At 38.2% G+C, this 20,541-nt stretch overlaps 1 protein-coding gene across 1 annotated transcript in view; it reads left to right on the top strand.

The window, feature by feature from the left end:
• Nucleotides 1-20,541, top strand: part of WWOX (WW domain containing oxidoreductase) — a 1,192,599-nt gene that overhangs the window by 73,271 nt on the left and 1,098,787 nt on the right. Inside the window, exon 5 of the mRNA XM_027865528.1 lies at nt 10,042-10,148. Within this exon, the coding sequence (XP_027721329.1) occupies nt 10,042-10,148 (107 nt within the window). The remainder of the gene's footprint in view (nt 1-10,041; nt 10,149-20,541) is intronic.

Below are 20,541 nucleotides of genomic sequence, written 5' to 3'. Positions count from 1 at the left end.
TATCTATCTATCTATCTATCTATCTATCTATCTATCTATCTATCTATTTTGCCTTTTTAGTCCCAATGCGTAGCATAGCACTTGGCACATAGTATTTGCTTACTAAATACTTACTGACTGGTTTTTATTTGTGCAAAATATTTTGCATTTTATGTAGTCAGAATTACTTCTTTTATTTATTATTATATTATCCCTCTTTTCATTAAGAATTTTCTCATTAGTTAAAACTATGGAATGTACCCAGTTTCTATTGTTTCATTTTTTAAAAAATGTTATAACCTTTTACATTTAGGTTGTAGATCCTTTTTTGCTTATTGTCATATATGGCATTACATCTCAGTGTAAACCTAATTTCTGCCAAAGTGATTTCAAGTTTCCCCAGAGGTTCTTCTTAATTTTTTAAAAAAATTTTAACATTCTTTTTAAATTTTTGAGTTCTGAATTTTCTTCTTCCCTTCCATTCTTCCCTCCACACTCTGAGAAGACAAGCAAAAAAAGTAATTATACATGTGAAATCACATAAAACATATTTCCCTATTAGCCATATTGCAAAAAAAATTTAAGTGAGATAATTTTACTTCTTTTTGCACTCAGAGTTCATCAATTCTCTTTCTGGAGATAGATAGCATTTTTTTCACCCCGAGTCATTTGGAATTGTCTTGCATTGTTGTATATATCAGAGGAGTCAAGTCTTTCACAGTTGATTATCATTACAACATTGCTGTTACTGTACACAGTAATCTCCCAGTTCTCACTTCACTTTGTATCAGTTTGTATACGACTTCCCAGGTGTTTCTGAAACACTCTCCTTGATAATTCTTGTAGCACAGTAGTACTTCATCACAATCATATGCTATAGCTTGTTCAAGCATTCCTCAGTTGGTGAACATCCCTTCAATTTCCAATTCTGTGCCTCCACCAAAAGAACTGCTGTAAATATTTTTGTATTTATAGGTCCTTTTCCTTTTTATCTCTTTGGGGCGCAGACTTAGTATTGCTGAGTCAAAGGATATGCGCAGTTATATAGCACAGTTATATAGTCCTTTGGGCACAGTTCCCAATTGTTCTGCAGAATGGTTAGACCAGTTTGCAGCTTCATCGACAGCTTGATAGTGTACCTATTTTCTCTCATCCCCTGCAGAATCTGTCATTTCTGGTAGGTGTGAGGTGGTACCTCAGAGTTATTTTAATAGCATCTCTCAGTGCCAGGTGAGGGTCCTCTGTAATCTTTTTCTGACCGATTGTCCAGCCTCCTTACTGTCTCTGGGCTGAGAGCTCTCCAAGCTGCTGTTACCACGGTCACAGCTGCTTCCATGGCACACCACTGGTGCTGCAGCTGTGTGTTCTCCAGGCTGGCACCCACCCAGGTGTCACAGACCTCTCCTACAGACCTCCTCTGACCTGTTGTTGGCTCTGCTGCTTTACTATTTTATTTGAGGGGTTAGTTTAAAGTTAGAGGGGGATGATGGAAGAGTTTGGCTGGGTTGCTGCCTGTGCTTCACCATTTTGGCTCTGCCTCCTCCCCAGCAGTTCTTGTCCAAAAAAAAGAAAAGTCTTTCCCCCATCTTTGTTTTATTTAAAAATTGGCTTTAAATATTTTTGTTTGAATTCAATACTCTTATAATTTAGCTAGTTTAATTCTAAATCTTGTTACAAAGTTAATTTTTTATAAGATGAATCAGGTTATAAAATTTAGTAAACCATTGCCTTTATTATTTTGTACAGATTTTGGTGTAGTGGAGGCTTAGGCAAGCACTACTACATTTAGTTAATTATACTATCATCAGTTACAGTGTTACAAGAGTTAATAATGCTATTCTCATGGGTTTGAAGTAGTTCTATAACAGTAGGTATAATTATTAAACTTTTCTTTTAGAAAATGTTTCATAGATATTATAACCAACAAAACGTGATCATCTTTGCTAAGCTCTACTGTATTTTGAAATGTCTGTGTTCGGTTTCCTAGTTTTTAAGGGAGTGATTCTGTCATATCCATTACGCGTTCTGAAGCTAGACCACTTAGCATATTTCTCAGATATAGTAAGCAATGGGGCAGAAGCCATAGAAATAATTGCTGGACCATAAATTCAAAAGACCAGAGAAGAAAGCATGTTTGTAACTCTTGCTTCCATATTGTAAGTAGACCCATAACTTCACTACTTTAGGAATGAATAGTTAGTTTTGTATGTTTGTTCCTTCCACTGATGAAAGTCACTGTCTGTCCTTGCCGTACTAGATAACTTTATAGTTTGTGCTGTCCAGAAAAATTTATTTCCTAGTTCCCAACTCTCTGGTAATAAAACTCTCTGTATTCTACTCTGGTTCTTGGACATAGTCTATTTTGGGTCCTATAATTAAAGTCTTTACAGCTTGGTTGGACTTGTAAGAGTTGGTGCTACACTGGAATATCCTTTAAGACTTCTGACATCGGAGTAGTACTTCAGTGGAGCTTCGAAGAAAAACCTCTTAATAACATGAATGTTTATGTGGATCTGTGGATACTTTATCTAGCAATGTGGATACCCTGTTCAACAGTTCAGATTGCTATCTTTCCAAGCCTTCTTATCGTATATGACTTATTTTTGTTCTTCTGTTAAGTCCTTCATATGTGCATCCTACAGCCTTTTCCTAATTTTTTTTGGTCTGTATAAATACCAGTGAAGCACAAAGGATATCTTATTCTTTGCTCTTGCTGTGATGGATTCACTTCTTTTATCTGTTCTATATCTCCCAGATGATATCTTTTGCACTGTTTCTTTGCATAATATTTTGCAGATAACATGTAATAGGGGTAGCTAAGAGGCACAGTGGGTAGAGTGCTGGGCCTGGAGTCAGGGAGACTCATCTTCCTGAGTTCAAATCTGGCCCCAGACATGTATTAGCTGTGTGACCTTGGGCAAGTCACTCACTCATCTTCATCTTTGAGGAGAACCTTTACGGTGGCATTTTGCTTTCAGACATGCCTTTTTGTTTTGGTCAACAAACAGTAAGCCCAACAGGATCTTGTGTTGTTTATATCTTTCAGGTAACTGTGTACCTTTCAAGATATGTTGTTTTAGACTACCGTTTACAAAATGTCTACCTTTTTCCTCCTAATAACTTCATCAAAGATGCCTTTGATATACGTATAACTTATTATCATGAAGATTTTATAGAGCTGGCAAAGTAGGCATATAGATTGGCAGTTATTGATATTGTATACTTTTGATTTTCTTTTTCTGGCAATTAAAAGATCCATGATTTTTTTCCAGCATTTGGAATCCCCTGCTCTTTCAGATATCTTGAGAATTCACCATTAAGGGCCTCAGCACTATTTTATTTCCAGCACAAATTCCCTGTATTCATACTTGGTCTAGGTTAGCTGCTTTTCCTGTAGTTTTTTTCTTTATTTGAGTCTGTGATGTTAGACTCCATATGTGTTGTCTCCTCTGTCAATAATTGAAAAACTAATTTGCTATCTCAACAGATCTTTTCCATTTTCATTTGTTTGTTGTCCTCCTAGTTTCATTTTTAAATGCTCTTGAGATGATATGGCTTAATTAGGTCTCTCATCAAACTTTATATTAATTTCTTTTCCTCACTCCTCACTTTTTTATAAGGCAATATGGCTCATGATTTTCCAACATTCTTCTTTGTAAGTTTTTATAAGTGTGTTTATTTTCTTTTTTTTTAAATAAGGCAGTTGGGGTTAAGTGACTTGCCCAGAGTCACACATCTAGTGAGTTTTTATGTGTCGGAGGCTGGATTTGAACTCAGGTCCTCCTGACTCCAGGGCCGATGCTCTATCCACTGTGCCATCTAGCTGCCCCTTATTTTCTAAACTGGTATTAGACAGTCCCCTCTCTCACCTTCACTGGGAGATCAGGTGTTTGTTGTTAAAGTAATTTCTTAGCTAATTCACCTAAATTTCTTTGACATTCAATAGATATATTTTAGATATGTTTTCCAGTTTCAGTGACTCATTTAAATAGGTCATGTTGGAATTGGTGAAATTGTATACCATATCTTTTTTCCCCCAATTTGGCAAGTCAGTGGTAAACTATGGGGCTTATTTAGAAATGGTTTCCACACTGATAACCATTGATTTCCAAAATCAGTGGTTAAAATGGTCAGTTAAAAAAATTAATTTTCATTTTCTTTTCAGTCTTATTTGATGCTTACCAGTACCTCTTCCTTTTTTTTTTTTTTTTTTTTTTTTGCTTTTTGGTGAGGCAATCAGGGTTAAGTGACTTGCCCAGGGTCACATAGCTAGTAAGTGTCAAGTATCTGAGGTCAGATTTGAGCTCATGTCCTCCTGACTCCCAAGGCCAGAGCTCTATCCACTGTGCCACCTAGCTGCCCCTTCCTCTTTTTTTTTGAAGGAAATGTTCATGAAATAAAGTTGTGAGGCTTATCTAGAATTCATGTAGTCTTTGCATTTTGGGCTTATTTCTCTTTTAAAATAAACATCACATTCCTATAGCTTTTTAATATTTACAAAGCACTTTCCCTTGGGGAAAGTTTCTTCTTTGAATGAACTGTAATTTCTTGGTATTTTTAATATCTTCCCCTATGCCCACTTTTTTTGTTAATATTAAACTATTAATTTGTATTATTAAATTTCAATTTGAATATAATTTAAATGGGAATGTTTTGTCAAGTTCTTTGTAGAACTTTCTTATGTCTTCATTTTTTTGCAACTCCTGTTGGTATATTAGCTATAGTTATTTTAATGGTGGTCTTTTGGCAAATGTTATTATAAGCATTGGAATTAAAAATAACCAAGCATCCCATGAAATTATCTTTCTTATTGTCTGTGGACACACAATAAAATAGCTTTGCCATTCCAAGTGCTGGGCTTGGAATCAGGAAGACTCATCTTCATGAGTTCAAATCCAACCTCAGACATTTACTGGCTGTGTGACCCTGTGCAAGTCACTTAACCCCATTTGCTTCAGTTTCCTCATCTGTAAAATGAGGTGGAGAAGAAAATGACATACCACTCCAGTATCTGCCAAGAAAATTCCAAATGGAGTCACAAAGAGTAGAACACAACTGAAATGACTGAACAAGAACAAGGAGTTTGGGGCAAGATTGAAAAGAGTCTTCCCCAACTCCAAATCTAACATTCTAATACACGTATACAGGTATACTTGAGCAAACTGATTTATAGATAAGTGCTCGTGGTCACAGAACTAATAAGTGTTGGAAATGGGATTTAAATTTAGTTCTTACACTTGACTCCACATCTAGACCTCTTTCTGCCACACCATATCATTCTGATTGGAAGCAGATCATAGCTCTAATTGTCAATGAACTTGTATTTTATCTTACAAGCATTAGGGAGTCATCCAAGCTTACTGAACAGAGAAATAACCTGGTCAAAGCACTGTTAGAGATGACTCTGAGGGTAACTACTCCGTGTCTCAGTTTCCTTTTCCTTAAAGTGGAGAAAATAATACTTGTAATCTGGAAAAGCTTTGCAAGTTAATTACAGTTATAATAATGCTGTTGTGCCTAAGTTATTCTAAGGCTCTTTCTTGATCAAGTCAAGGTGTGAATGGAAGCTGATAAATGTTGTAATAATGTTGTGGTACTCCTTTTTTTTTTTCTCTTTTTGTTCTTTTCTCACCAAAAAAGGAACAAAACCAAGTATGATCATTTAATTTAGTTGGAAATTCAGAAGGGATCTAGAAATCTATCCAGAACTCTTGTTTTTTTCTCTTACCTTTTATGATTGTGGGTAAATTCTTTTGAATTGAAAGTGAAGTAGTTTTTGGCTACTTTACATTGCTTCCATATGGCTGTCAGCATTTCATTAGGCTGATTGATATAGCACATCAGTCAGCAAAATTTCTTCTGGGTGCTTGTTTCCATCAGGTGTTGGAACAGCTGGCCTACTAATTGTGTTCTTGTGATTGTGGTTATTGTTTTATGTTTCTTCCCCTAAAGGATATGATTACTTTTTGAATCCTGGAGGTACCACTATTTTTTTTGTTTTGTTTTGTTTTGTTTTGTTTTTAGTGAGGCAATTGGGGTTAAGTGACTTACCCAAGGTCACACAGCTAGTACGTGTCAAGTGTTTGGTCTATGGCTGGATTTGAACTCAGGTCTTCCTGACTTCAGAGCTGGTGCTCTATTCACTGTGCCACCTAGCTACCCCTTGGAGGTACCACTATTAAAACTAGGTGCCATTGCCTAGCACCATTGATGCTGATGACTGATCTCCACCTTGTGATTTGGTAGCATGGAATAGTAGAAGGAGCCTTGGCTTTGTAATCAGAGGACATGGGTTTAAATTCTGGTTCTGCTGTTTGCCACTTGTGTGACGTGGGGCATGTCAGCTAACCTCTCTGGGCCTTATTTTCTTCATTTGTAAAACCAAGGGGTTTAACCAGATGACCCCTGAGGTCTCTGCCTGCTCTGAAGCTACGTTCCTATGAATATATTTCTATGTCCCCTGGACGTACCGAAGAAGAGCCTGATTTAGATGACTCCAGAGTCAGTATTTGAAATTCTTTGAGAACTTGAATGACTTTAATGATTTCACGTCTGCTCCCTTTTCTCCAGTCTCACAGCCACTCCCCTTTTTTCTGCCCTGACCATCTCCCTTAGACTCTTGCAATAGCCTCCCAATCAGTTTCCTTATTTCCATACTTTCCCCTTTCCAATCCATCCTTCACCCAGTTTCCAAATTAATATTCCTATGATTCAGATTTGACCAGGCCACTCCCCTGCTCAGAAGTTTCAGTGCCTCTCTGTTGCCCCAGGAATTATACATGGCTTCTTTAGCCTAGCATTTAAGCTCTCCACATTTGGAGCTTACTTACCTTTTCAGATTTAGTTCATATCATTTCCCTTCGTGCACTCTACATTTTAGTCATAGTGACCTAACAGCTGCTCTTTGAACTTGATAGCTCATCCTTCAGCCTCTGACCTTTGCAAAGGTCACCCTCCATGCCTACGTTTATCTGCTGCTAGCATTCACCTTGTAGTGTTGCTGGCTTCTTTCAGGACTCAGCTTAGGTGCTACTTCCTACTTGAAGTATTTCTTGTTCTTCTCTGTTGTTAATACCCTCTCTTCAAGGTATCTTGTGTTTTTCTATCTGTGCATCTATCCCCAGTGCTTGGCACAATGCCATTGTCTTTGTAGGTAGTGAATTAATGCTTGTTGAATTAAATTAAATTGAAATATGGGCTATTAGCATCACTAGTTAAGATTTTTTAAAACATAGTCTAGAATGTAGGACAGAGCACAGTCTTCGAAGTAATAGCCATCTTACCCATGTTTCTTTAAAGTAGTGCAGTTCAGCTGGGCTCCTGAGTCAGTTTAGAGACTTGGAAGTACATTGTTATGTGCTTCACTGACATTTACTTAAAAAAACCCAGGATCAGCCCCAAACCAAAATGAATTAATTATTGGAAGAGAAATTTGGAGAGTTATGATGATGATGATGACTAACATTTATATAGTGCTTTGCAGTTCACAGGGTTTTCTTGAAAATAACCTTGTAATTTAGATTATACAGGTATTGTTATCCCCATTTTCAAGATGAGGAAAAACCAAGTAACTTCTCTAGGGTTAACTAATTAATAAGTGGAAAAGCGAGGACTTGGGACTTAAATTCAATACTCTGACTACAAGTCCAAATCTCTTTGCATTTACCTGTTTAAAATTACATAGGACTGACTGACATGATTTCTCTCTCACTCGTTTTGCTTATGCCCTTCCTTTCCTGTATCCTTTCCTTTGTTGCTTATCTCTACATTTCCCTCCCTGCTTTTTAATACAATTGATTTATCTGTACAAGTACTTTCAGAAGGGCCATAGTGAGATTCCATAATGTATATTTCATGGTATATCAGCTTTTTAAGGTTATAGAAATCTTTCCCCAAATTGACACCTATTTACAATGTATTATGGGTATAACAGAAATTGATGCCCCCATACCAAGCTCTTAATAGATAAGTATGTTCTGCTGATAAAGCAGCTTTAGGACAAGGTGAATTCGGGTCAAAACCTGAACTTTATGTAGAAAAATTCAGGTTGACCTGAACACTAGGTCAGTTTGTAATCTGTGAGATGCAGTGCTGTGCTTGCTTTGGAGAAGAGGAAGAATCTGACTTTTAAATTAGGAAAGGAGCAGGGAGACCTGAAGATCTGGGGATGGGTTGGACAGCATTAAGGCAATACCATAATTTGTACAGTTTGTCTGAAAAAGATCCGGAGGTTTTAGTGGATTGCAAATTCAGTATGAGGCATTGGGGATATTATAGCTACCAAAGCTAATGCAATCTTAATCTGAATTAAGAGCAGAATAATGTCCAGAATAAAGTGATGGTAAGCCTACTATGCTTTAGCCATATATTACCAGTCACTTAATTAACAGGCATTTTAAAAAAAAATTTGCTCACATTCTGATTGAACCATAGCATTGTAAATTTGAAGCTAATGGAGAAATTAAAGGACTTTGGTGTAACATGATTTAATGGACAGAAAAGCAGAACTCCAGAAAGAGCAAGTGATTTGTCCAGGTCACACAGCTCATAAACTGACATTTGAACCCAGGTCTTTTGACTACAAATACAGTACTTTAGAGTATTGTATTGAGCTTCAGGTATGGCCTTTAAAAGATATTCAGAGTATTCAGAAGATGGGAAATAGAGTGACTAGGGGTACTGAGACCATGCTATGTATCAGTTGAGTAAACTGAGGAGTGGTTAACTGGGGGAAAAAAGCAGGGACTTGATAGCCATCTTCAAATATTTGAAGGCCATAGAGATCTTAATTAGGAACAGTGGGTAGAAAATGAAGAGAGGAAGATTTAAACTTGATGTAAGGAAAAGATTCCTAACAGGTATAGCTGATAGCAAAAGCATAGTGGTCTGCTTCAGGAAGTATTCTGTTGCCCCTCATTGGGGGTCTATTTTTATGTAAAGGCTGGATGACCACTTGTTGGGAGTGTTTAGAGGGGATTTATTTAAAGGCACAGGAGGCAACTAGGTTGCTCAGTGGAAAGAGTGCTAGGCCTTGAGTCAGGAAGACTGGGGTTCAAATCCAGCCTCAGACACTCACTAGCTGTGTGACCTTGGGCAAGTCATCCAACCTCTGTTCCACTGGAGAAGGAAATGGCAAACCACTCCAGTATCTTTGCCAGGAAAACCCCAAATGGGGCCATGAAAAGTCAGATGTGACTGAACAGCAAAAAAATTTTAAAGGAACAGGTTAATTAGAAGGCTTCTGTGGTTCTTTTCAGCTCTGAAATTCTCTTTAATTGGAAATGAGCTCTGAATAGATGTAAGTAGTAATTTATTGAAATATCTCACAAAGTTCTTTGATAGACTATAATTTAGTTCATTTCATATTGATTAAGTGACTGCTGGATTAGGTGCTCTGGTATGTTTTGGGAATTCCAAGATAAGAATGAGACTCCCTACTCTTTAGGAGCTTGCATTCTGTTGTGGAGAGAGGTTTCAGAGGGACATGTAGTTAAGTAAATACAAGATAATTTGAGGAGTCAGAGAACAGTATCACCAGGGTATCAGAAAAGACTTCATATATGAATTGCCCTTTAATCTGAGCATTGAAGGAAACTAGAGATTTAAGGAAATAGAGATTCGAGGTGGGGAGGTGATAGCCGATGCAAAGGCATGAAAAGGGAAGCTGGACTGCTGAGTTCATGGAACAGATGGTAAGGATAGTTCACCTGCAGTGTGGATTTTGTTAAGGGAAGTAATATGATATAGCTGGAAGTATCGGTGGGAGCCCAGTGTTGGAGGACTGTTTTTTATCTTAGAGAAATTGGGAGAGCCCCTGAAGAATTTTGAGCTGGAGAGTAATAAGGTCAGACTTGTGATGGAAAATAGGTTTAGGTGATGGGAGGGAGAGACGGAAGAAAGGAAATTATGATCAGAGAGAACTATTTCAAGTTCAAGATCACAAAATTATCACAGTTATGTTGATGGCAAGATCTAGGTCATGACCACCCCATGGGTAGCTAAGCTGGTGTTTTGCTAATATATATATCCTCTGTTCTTTCTTTCCTTTTCTTTAAACCATAGGATTTGAAACAGCAAAGTCTTTTGCCCTCCATGGTGCCCAGGTCATCCTGGCCTGCAGGAATATGGCAAGAGCTAATGAAGCTGTGTCACGCATTTTACAAGAGTGGGTAAGAAAACAATTTTTTAAAAATGCAGCATATATATAATGCTGGTAAATAATAGAATTTGGGATATTCTTTAGTTTTGAATGTAATAGTTTTCTTTATTGCAAAATTTGTCCTTACTGTTGATACATACTATGCATATATCATGTAAACGGAATTTGTTTACTGTTCATTGCACGTCTTTTTTTTTTTCCCATCACCTCAATCAACATTTATTAGATTCTTTCTCTACACAAGACATCATAGTAGGTATCAGAAATTCAAGGATATGTATATGGGATCAGGTTGTTGTATGACATGCATGCATAAGTGTAATTAAAGGCAGTTTGAGGAGGGAGAGAATATGTTAGTTAGCTCATGGTAATCAGGAAAGGTTTCATTTGGAACTTTATGTCTGAACAGAGCCTTAAAGAAAGTGAAGGATTCTGGCAGGTGGACATGAAAGAGAAAGCATTACAGACATCAGAAACTGCTTTTGTGAAGTCACATAGGTAGAGGGCATGCCGAGTTTGGGAAAACAAACCTAGTAGTCTTAGTTTGCTTGGAACGTAGAGTCCAGGGAGTAATGCAAAATAAAGCTGAAAAGGTTAGTTGGAGGCAGACTGTGCAGAGCCTTGAATGCCAGGCTAGAAATTTTATATTTAATCTTGACTGCAGTGGGGAAACCACTGAAGATTTTTGAGCAGGGGATACACTTAGCAGACTTGTGCATTTGAAAGATCATAGAATCATAGCATTTGAAGGGACTTTGGAGGCCATTCTGTCCTGGAATTTGAATCTCAGCGATATAATCAATAGGTGGACACCTCACCTTTGCTGGAATCCCTGTCAGGAGGAGGCCACTGTGTTCCAAGGTAGCCTGCTCTACTTTTTGATGACTAATTTTTAAGAAGTCTTTCCTTATTTTTAAGGAAACCCAACTTCATATTTCTACATCGTCTACCTATTGCAACTAGTTCTGCTCTCTGGGGTCAAGACAAAGAAGTCTAATCCTTTTTTTCCTAGAGAGCCTTCAAGTACTTGCAGAGAGTTTTCATGTTCCTCCTCACTTTCTCTTCTGCAGGGTGACTGAACTTTCATGTGGTTTATGTAAAATGTTGATGCCAGTGATCTCTGCATTATGCAGTCAGTGCTTATATGGCATGGGTTCCTGGATCTTTACTGTTCTGGATGCTTTCTTCTGCATACTTTCCAGTTTGTCATTGTCTTTCTGAAAATGTCACCCGGAAGAGAACACAATAATTCAGATGTGGTTTGACCAGGGTAGTTAGTACAGATGGACAGTTAGTACTCCCTAGTCCTAAATGCAGCCCTAAGGTTGTATTAGTTTTCAGATCTTATTGTTGTCTCATAATAAGCTTACAGGCTACTAAAATCTGTGAATTTTTTATGTCCAGTTTTAGAACCTAGTACGTGTCATAGCCTACTTATAAAATTGACTTTATGAAACCAGGAGTAAGACTTTACATTTATCATTATATTACATTAATCTTTATTGGATTCAGTCCAGTCAGTGTTCTAGCCTGACGAGATCTCTTTGGATCTTGACTCTGTTATCTAAGGTGTTACCTTTCCTGCCCAACTGTATTTCATTTGCAAAGCTGATGAACATACCACTCCTGTCTTTATGTAAGTCATTGATTAAAATGATAAATAGCATAGGGCAACGTATCAACCTCTGGGCTGCCTAAATGGAGACTTGCTGCAAATTTGAACTGTGAGTTGCTCTTAAGTATTTCCATTTGTCGTTTTTGAATTCACTTAACTATACTTTCACTCAGCTCTTATTTCTCCATATTTTATACCAGAATAAGAAAGGGAAGGGAAAAGGATACATTAGGAAATGAAAGGGTGAAGAAAGTTGGAGGATATCATCTCACATTATTAGGATGTGTAAGTAGAAGACTATAGAAACAAGGAGAAAATATGGGGGAATGGATGATGGTTGAATTGTATTTTAATCTGAACTAGTCAAAGGAAGGCAAGAGTGCCTCTGAAGAAATGATTAACAATTAATTGGAGACTAAATAAGTTCATCCTAAAGAATTGGTGGGTCAAAGAACAAATCATAGGAACAATCAATAATTTTCATTAAAAATAATGACAACAATGAGTGAACATACCAAAATGCTTTAGGATATAGCTAAAGCAGTCCTTAGGGGAAAATTTATATATCTGAACATTTTCCTCAACAAAAAAGAGAGCATATGGATGAATCAGACATTGAACTAAAAATACTAGGAAACCAACAAATTAAAACCCCCAATTAAAAAGCAAAATAGAAATCCTGAAAATCACATAAGACATTAACAAAATTGAAAACAAAAACCTATTGGATTAATAAAACTGAGAGCTAACAATAGATAAACCACTGGAAAGGAAAGGAAAAACAAATTTTCATTATCAAAAATGAAAAAAAGTGAATTGACAACAAATGAAGAAATAAAGGAAGAAATTATTAGAAGCTATTCTGCTAATTATATAAATAAAACTATTATTTATATAAATAAATAAAACTATGATTTAATTTAAATGGAAGAATATTTACAGAAATATATAATGTTCAGAAAATAGAACGAGAAACAGAGGACTTAACCTAATCTTAGAAAAAGAAATTGAACAAACCACAAATGATCCCAAAGAAAAAAATAAACAACAAAATCAAATTTGGGACCAGACATATTTACCAGATGTAAACAGTGAATTTTATCAGACCTTCAAAGGACAATGAATTTCAATATTGCACAAACTGATTAAAAAAAATGGATAAAAAAGGGTCCTACCAAATTCCTTTTGTGATCCAGATCTGGTCTTGATACCTAAACCAAACGTAGTCATATTTTATTGTTGTTCAATTCAGTCATATCTAATTTTTTGTGACCCCATGGATCTCCACTATTTCCCAAAGACTGTCCAAGTTCTTGTTCATTGTTTCCATGTCACTATCCATCCACCTAATCCTCTGCCATCCCCTTTTCCTTTTGTCTTCAGTCTTTCCTAATGTCAGGGTCTTTTCCAATGAATCCTGTCTTCTCATTATGAGGCTACAGTATTTAAGCTTCAACTTCAATATTCGACCTTCCAATGAATAGTCTGAAAGAGTTTCTTTAAGTATTGACTGATATGATCTCCTTGCTGTCCAAGGGACTCTCAAAAGTCTTCTCCAGCACTACAATTCAAAAGCGTCAATTCTGTAGTGCTCAGCTTTCCTCATAGTCCAACTTTCACAGCCTACATTGCTATTAGAAAAACCATAGCTTTCACTATATGTTGCTTAGTGGGCAAAGTGATGTCTGCTTCTTAGTATGCTGTCCAGATTTGCCAAAGCTTTCCTTCCAAGGAGCAAATGTCTTTTAATTTCATGGCTCCAGTTGCCGACTACAGTGATCTTTGAGCCCAAGAATATAAAATCTGACACTGCTTCTACTTCTTCTCCCTTTATTGCCAGGAAGTGATGGGACTAGTTGCCAAGATCTTAGGTTTTTTTTTTGATGTTAAGCTTCAAGCCAGCTTAATGGAGAAAGACAACCATAGACCAATATCCCTAATGATCATTGATGCAAAAAATTAAAATATTAGCAAGGTGGCTATACATACTTTATAGAGTTTTTATACTCTGATCAGGATTGGATTTATATCATTAATGCAGGGTTGTTTAAGATTGGGAAAATTGTCAATACAATGCACCTTATTGCTAGAATAACAAAAATTATTTGATTATGTCAATAGATTCAGAAAAAGCTTTTGAAAAGCTGCGATTCCCATTTCTCTTAAAAACAGTGGAAAATATGTGAATGGATGAATCTTTCCTTTATATGATAGGTAGTATCTAAAAACAAGAGCCAGCATCGTATGTAGTGGGGATAAAGCATAAGATTTTTAAAAATAAGGTCAAGGGCAAAGCATGGATTTCCATTTGCAACATCACTATTTAACACAGTCTTAGAAATGCTAGCTATAACAATAAGACAAATAAAAGAAATTGAGAGGCAAAAAACCCCCAAAGATATTGCTTTTTGCAGATGATATGATGGCTTACTTAAAGAACTCTATAAATCAACTAAAATTAAAATAATAAGTATAGCAAAGTTCTTGGATATTAAATAAACCTACATAAATCATCATCATTTTTCTTTGTTACTAACAAAATTCAACAGGAAAAACTAGAGAAAAAATTTCAATTTAAAATAACTACAAAGTATATAAAATATTAGGGATTCTACCTGCTAAGACACAAACATAATGATTATATATAACTACAAAATGGTTAGTTGGTTGTTGTCCTTCATTCTTGAAGAGGACCAAAATGATATTACTATGTTAGAATCAAGTTACAGTGTGTCTGACTGTGGCTGATGAGGCCAGTATGAGCTTGGAATGCTCGACCACAGGTCGGGCACAAAGAGACCACGTGAATATTTGGGGTAGATTCTCTAAATTCACTTATCTCACATTTCTTTTGAGCTACTGCAATTCTGCTTTGCTCATAGAGCACAGTACCTTCTCTGATGAGGGCATGCCATGTTGGGCAGTCCTGTGCCAGTGTCTCCTATGTCACACAATCAATTCCAAAGTTTTTTTTTTTGTTTTGTTTTTGTTTTTGTTTTTTGCTTTTTGATGAGGCAGTCGGGGTTAAGTGACTTGCCCAAGGTCATATAGCTAGTAAATGTCAAGTGTATGAGGCTGGATTTGAACTCGGGTCCTCCTGACTCCAGGGTCAGTGCTCTATCCACCATGCCACCTCGCTGCCTCTAATTCCAAAGTTCTTAAGAGAGACCTTGAGAGTGTCCTTGTATCACCTTTTCTAATTACCCACCATGTGAGCACTTGCCCTGTGTGAGTTCTCCATAAAATATCCTTTTTGGCAAGCATATATTTGGCATTTGAACAATGCAGCCAGCCCATTGGAGTTGCACTCTCTGAGGTAAAGCTTGAATGCTTGACGGTTTAGTTCAAGAAAGGACCTCAGTGTCTGGTATCTTATCTTGACTTTCAGAATCTTCCTAAGAGTATTCAAATGGAAGCAATTCAGTTTTCTGGCATGGCACTGATATACTGTCCAAGTTTCACAAGCATACAAATGAGGTCAGCACAGTGGCTCTGTACACTTTCAGTTTGGTAGTCAGTCTAATACCTCTTTTCTCTCACACTTTCCTTTGGAGCCTTCCAAACACTGAGCTAGCTCTGACAATACATGCATCAACCTCCTTATCAATGTGTATATTCACAGCATTCAAAACTTTTTCATTTGCTGTAACCGATGGTTTCACATATGGATGGTGGCTGATGGATTACCTGTGTTTTCTTGGTGTTAATTGTTAGGCCAAAATTAGCATAAGTAGCGGAGAAACAATGCATACTTTGTTGCATCTCATCTTCAGAGGCTGAATTGAGTGCAAAGTTACCTGTAATCAAAAAATCATGCACCAATACTCCTTCCACTTTGGTCTTGGCTAGTAGCCTTTTCAAATTGAAGAATTTACCATCAGTGTGGTAGCTGACCTTGATGCCATGTTCATCCTCACTGAAGGCATTTGACAAGATGACTGAAAACATTCTACTAAAAAGCATGGGAGCAAGTACACAGCCTTGTTTCACTCTGTTGGTAATTGGGAAAACATGAGAATATTGTCCATTATCTAGAACTCTGGCAAACATGCCATCATGAAATTGATGTATCATACTGATGAACATCCCGAGGCAACCAAATTTTGACATAAATTTCTATAAACCCTCATGACTGACAGTATCAAAGTCCTTGGTCAGATCCACAAACATTGTGTACAGATGTCTTTCTGTTTATTTCTCCTGGAGTTCTCGGGCAGCAAACATTATATCAAGGACTCTGAGATAGGTAAAAATGGTAAAATGTGATGACTTTTGATATGGGTCTAAGTTGGATTTAAATGAAGCAGAGTTGCATGGAGTTGTTGGCCTCACGCTCTCTTCTAGAGTCATTGCAGTCCAGTGGCAGGACAGAGTCAAGACTACTGGTGATATCTCAAAATGCGATGGATGACCTTGGTGTCTTCAATGTCTAACCAGGCTCTAAGTGCTCCATAGCACCTACTTCAGCTGCCTTTTTGGTCATTGGGACAAATTGTTCCAATCTGCCCATTGTACTAGGGCAAGTCTTCACATGATTGAGATAGACACTGCCTTAACTCACCAAAAGGTTTGAGACCCCTTGGATACCCTCAGCCCAGTTTAGCCTGTCTGCTGAAATGGTTTACCAGGGTGTGGCTGCTGTGCATGCTACAGCTTCTTGGACCCACAGGTGAGAGTTAAGTGTATCAGGTGGACACCAAAGATGGGAAGCAGCCTTGAAAAGGGCTTGGCAGCCCTCATACCAGAGGTACTAGTCTTCCCTGAACACATCCCACACCCCACAACTATAAAATACTCTTTACACAAATACAGACAGATGTAAATAATTGGAGAAATATTAATTGTTCATGGTTAGGCTGATCCAGTATCATAAAATGACAGTATTACCTAAAGTAATTTACTTTTTGAATTCCATAACAGCTAAACTATCAAGAGATTACTTCATAGAGCTAGATCAAATAACAAGGAAACTCATCTGGTGGAACAGATGGTTAAGAACCTTAAGGAAAAACTGTAAGGAAAGTGTTTATAACCAATAAAGGAAAGAAAGGATCAGAGAAGATGAAATGGACAGTTTGAATTATAGAAAATTAGACTCTTTGTACAAACCAATGCAGATAAAATGAAAAGGGAAGCAAGTAACTGGGAGGAAAAATCCTTGTAGCAAATTTCTCTTATAACAATCTTATGTCCAAAATATATGAGGAACGAATTCAAGTTTATAAAGATAAGAGCCATTTCTCAGTTAATGCATTGTCAAAGTATATAAGTGAGTAATTTTCAGAAAAAGAAATCCTAGTTATCTATAGTCATGTCAAAAAAATGCTCCAAATCACTAATAATTAATAGAAATTAAATTGACTTTGTTGTTTTACCTCACACTCATCAGATCATAACATTAGTAAAGTAGTAAAGATGGGTAAAATTACTTAAAAAATGACAAATGTTTGGAAGGGATGGAGGAAAACAGATAAATTAATTCATCATTTGTGGAGTTGTCATTTGTTATAGGTATTCCAGAAGCTCTCTGGAACTATGCCTTAGAAAAAATGCCACAATAAACCTATACCGCCAAAGAGTTCAAAAGAAAGAGGAACATAATTCAGATGTACAAAAATATTTATAGCAGTTCTTTTTTTGGTGGCAAAGAAATGGAAATTAAGAGGGTAATTGTCAATTTGGGAAAGTCTGAACAAATTATTGAATATGAATGTAATAGAACATTATTCTCCTGTAACAAATGATTAAGGGAACAGTTTCAGAGAAGCCTTGAAAGACTTGTGTGAATTAATACAGAGTGAAGTGAGCAGAACCAGGAGAACAATTTATACAGTAACAACATTGTTAAGACCTACAACTTTGAAACATTCTGATCAGTGCAATGAGCAATCATGATTCTGAAGAGGTCTAGAGGTTTGGGGGTGCTTGAACCGACCCCTCAAGATCACTGCGCCGGGTCTGCCTGAATGAATTCAACCCAAATCTTCTTCCAGCCAGAGAAATAGTTTATTAAAGGTAAAGTATATAGGCCAGACTCCCAAGGAACCCAAACATCAGTAACGCCCGTAGGGACGAGCGGGCACGAGAGTCTCAGCCTCTCAGGCGTGAGAGGTTCTCAGCATCTAAATGGGGGCTAAGGTGGATCTTAAGCCAGGTGACGCCTGTAAGGACTAGCAGGCATGAGACAGTCTCAGCCTTTTGGACATGAGAAAAGCTCAGCATCTGAATGGGGGCAAAGGTAGATTTTAAATTCAGAAAGACTGTGGGAGGGATCTAGGAGTGGCCAAGTAGTTTGGGGTAGGGAGGAAGGGCCTAGGGAGATCTGGATGGGAGTAGCTAGTAAGCTGGGGTGAACAGAACTCCTGGGTCCTGGACCTTGTGGTGCCTAGCTAGGATTAAGGGTGGGAAATGGCCAGGGGCCATAGGGAGGTAAAACAATGGAGGGGAGATTGGGTGTAGCCACAATGAAAGGCCAATTGAAGTCGGGAGGTGATTGGGAAAAAGGGTCTAGGTGAGAATTCCTTTTGGTAGGTCTGAGAGATTGAACAGACAATGAAAATAGATAATGAAGGGAACTGGAAGGTAGAAGTTTGCTTTCAAAGGGAGATAAAGAGAGCTTTCAAAAGGAAATAAAGGCAGTTTATAAGGAAAAACAGGAGCCAGGTTCTTTTTAGGGCTAGGGAGGAAGGCACATCTGAATAAGATCAAAAGGCGAGGCTGAGGCTTTGGAAGGGCAAAGGTCTCGGCTTCTGAAACTGAATGAAACCCTTCTCATTCCCCCCTCAAACAAATGGGACCAAATTCATTTGGTGTAAGGGGCGAAGGTCTCGGCTTCTGAAACTGCTTCCAGCTGACAAGGGGCATAGAGCTATCCCTGCCTCTCTGGGTCCCATTCGAGGGGTGAAACTTCAAAACCTGTCTGATGACAGGTTCAGTCGGCTACAATCCTCGGGTTGGTACACACCCTGAGCAGTCATCTGGAAGTTGATGACCCTAAAAGAAAGGAACCTAGCAAGAATATTTAGTAAAAATGGACCAAACAAACACAAGAGAAGCATAATCAGTAGGGGAATAAAAAAAGGGGCCAAAATAGAAAGAAGCCAGGACTCCCATGAAAAAGATTTTGAAGCACTGAGGTTATTGTAAATTTCTTGCATCCAACTAGCTTTTTCCAAAATATGAGCAGTGCAGAACTCTACCTGCCCAGAGTTGTTGTTATACATGCAACAAAATGTGTTTGCTAAAGCACATATACTCCCACTGGAGGCAAGCAAGTAGTTTAGGGCTATTCTATTATCTAGAACTACTTTTGCTAAAGAATCTAAAGATTGTTGGATTCCCCAGAGACCATAAGCTGTCACATTTACCAGCTGGTGAATAGTCTCTGTAGGGTTGGAGAGAATATGTTCATGTTGTAGGTTATGCCAGGGCATAAGATAGTGTGCTCCCTTTTTAAGGGACCAGAGGACGTTTCCCCAATATCCTTGTTTGCCCTTAAGTTAGAGACCGTGGGCTGTGTGGCATTGAAAATGGAGAAAGGGGATGAAATCCAAGGGTGCACACCCCATTGTAGGGTGTCAAACATTGGGTGACCAAGACAGTAGTTCTGGGATCTTGCCATGTGTTGGCACTTATTTTCACCTTTTCCCTAAAATTCTTGTCACTAGTGGTATCTGTACAGGTAGGACAGGTCAAAAGACCAGTAAAAACTCTTACAAGCCCTGCCTCCACAGGAGTGTTAACTTGTCTAGTGGCCTTGGAGCTTGTCTCCCAAGTAAGGGAATATTCCCCTGTGGAGAAGGAAGGTGTTGATATAGAGAGAGTGACCCACAGAGAAGTGGCAAGCATAAATGGGGTGGCATAAACTTCTGAGAAAGTCGTATTGGGGAGGCGGGCTTTGTGGAGATGGGAGTTGCTGTGTGGGTGTGAGTGGTCTAACTGGTTTCTTAGTTTAACAAGTATAAATTTAGAGGCTTCCTCAATTATAATAACTGTAGCAGCCACTGCTTGGAGGCTTGCAGGTCATCCAGCAGCTACGGAGTATAATTGTTTTGAAAAACAAGCAATCTGGCTAGGGCCAGGTCCCAAGGACTGGGTTTGGGGTGTGTTGGTCAATTTAGATTTTAAAATCACAAAAGCTTTAGCCTGGTCTGGGCCTAGAGGAGCATCACAGAAGGGCTTAACAATAAAACTATTACTAGATATCCAGAGTGTACAAACTCTAGCCATGCCTAGAAAAGTTCAAAATTGTTTCTTAGTATCTGGGACAGGGAGTTCGTGGCCCAGCAACTTTACAGACTGGCATGCAGTCTGGATTTTGTTCAAAGGGACCCTATAGCCTTGAGTTCCCAAGAAATTAAGCACTGCTGAGGCAGTGGACAAAGAAACCTCCTGGGTGGGGCTACAAGTACAGTGATGGGAAAAGGGTCTCAGAGGGAGGTGAACAACGGCTAGGGTGGCAAGAGTAGCTTGCGCAGGAGTTCCCTGATCTCAAATTGTCTCCCACACTTCCAGGGGAACATGGGGAGGTCTGGCGCTCAGAGGGAAAAGGGAAATGGGAGGCTTAGCTAGAGAAAATTTCCCCAAATTCACCAGGTTCCTTCCCAACCGGGGGGGGGAGGGCAAGAGGAGAGCATAAGAGAAGAGTGTTTAAATAACAGATTTTCAACTGGGAAGGGGAGGGGGTGTGTCTGGAGACATCTCTTAGTTCTCCCTTCATTGCCCATGACCGGATGGGTCAAGGAGTGAATAGGGCCAGAGTAATTGGTTAAAGCAAAGAACATAGCCA

This window comes from Vombatus ursinus, unplaced genomic scaffold (genome assembly GCF_900497805.2).
Source record: "Vombatus ursinus unplaced genomic scaffold, bare-nosed wombat genome assembly UNPS02014778.1, whole genome shotgun sequence".
NCBI classification, from domain to species: Eukaryota; Metazoa; Chordata; class Mammalia; order Diprotodontia; family Vombatidae; genus Vombatus; species Vombatus ursinus.
This window is presented reverse-complemented; position numbering and strand designations above follow the sequence as displayed.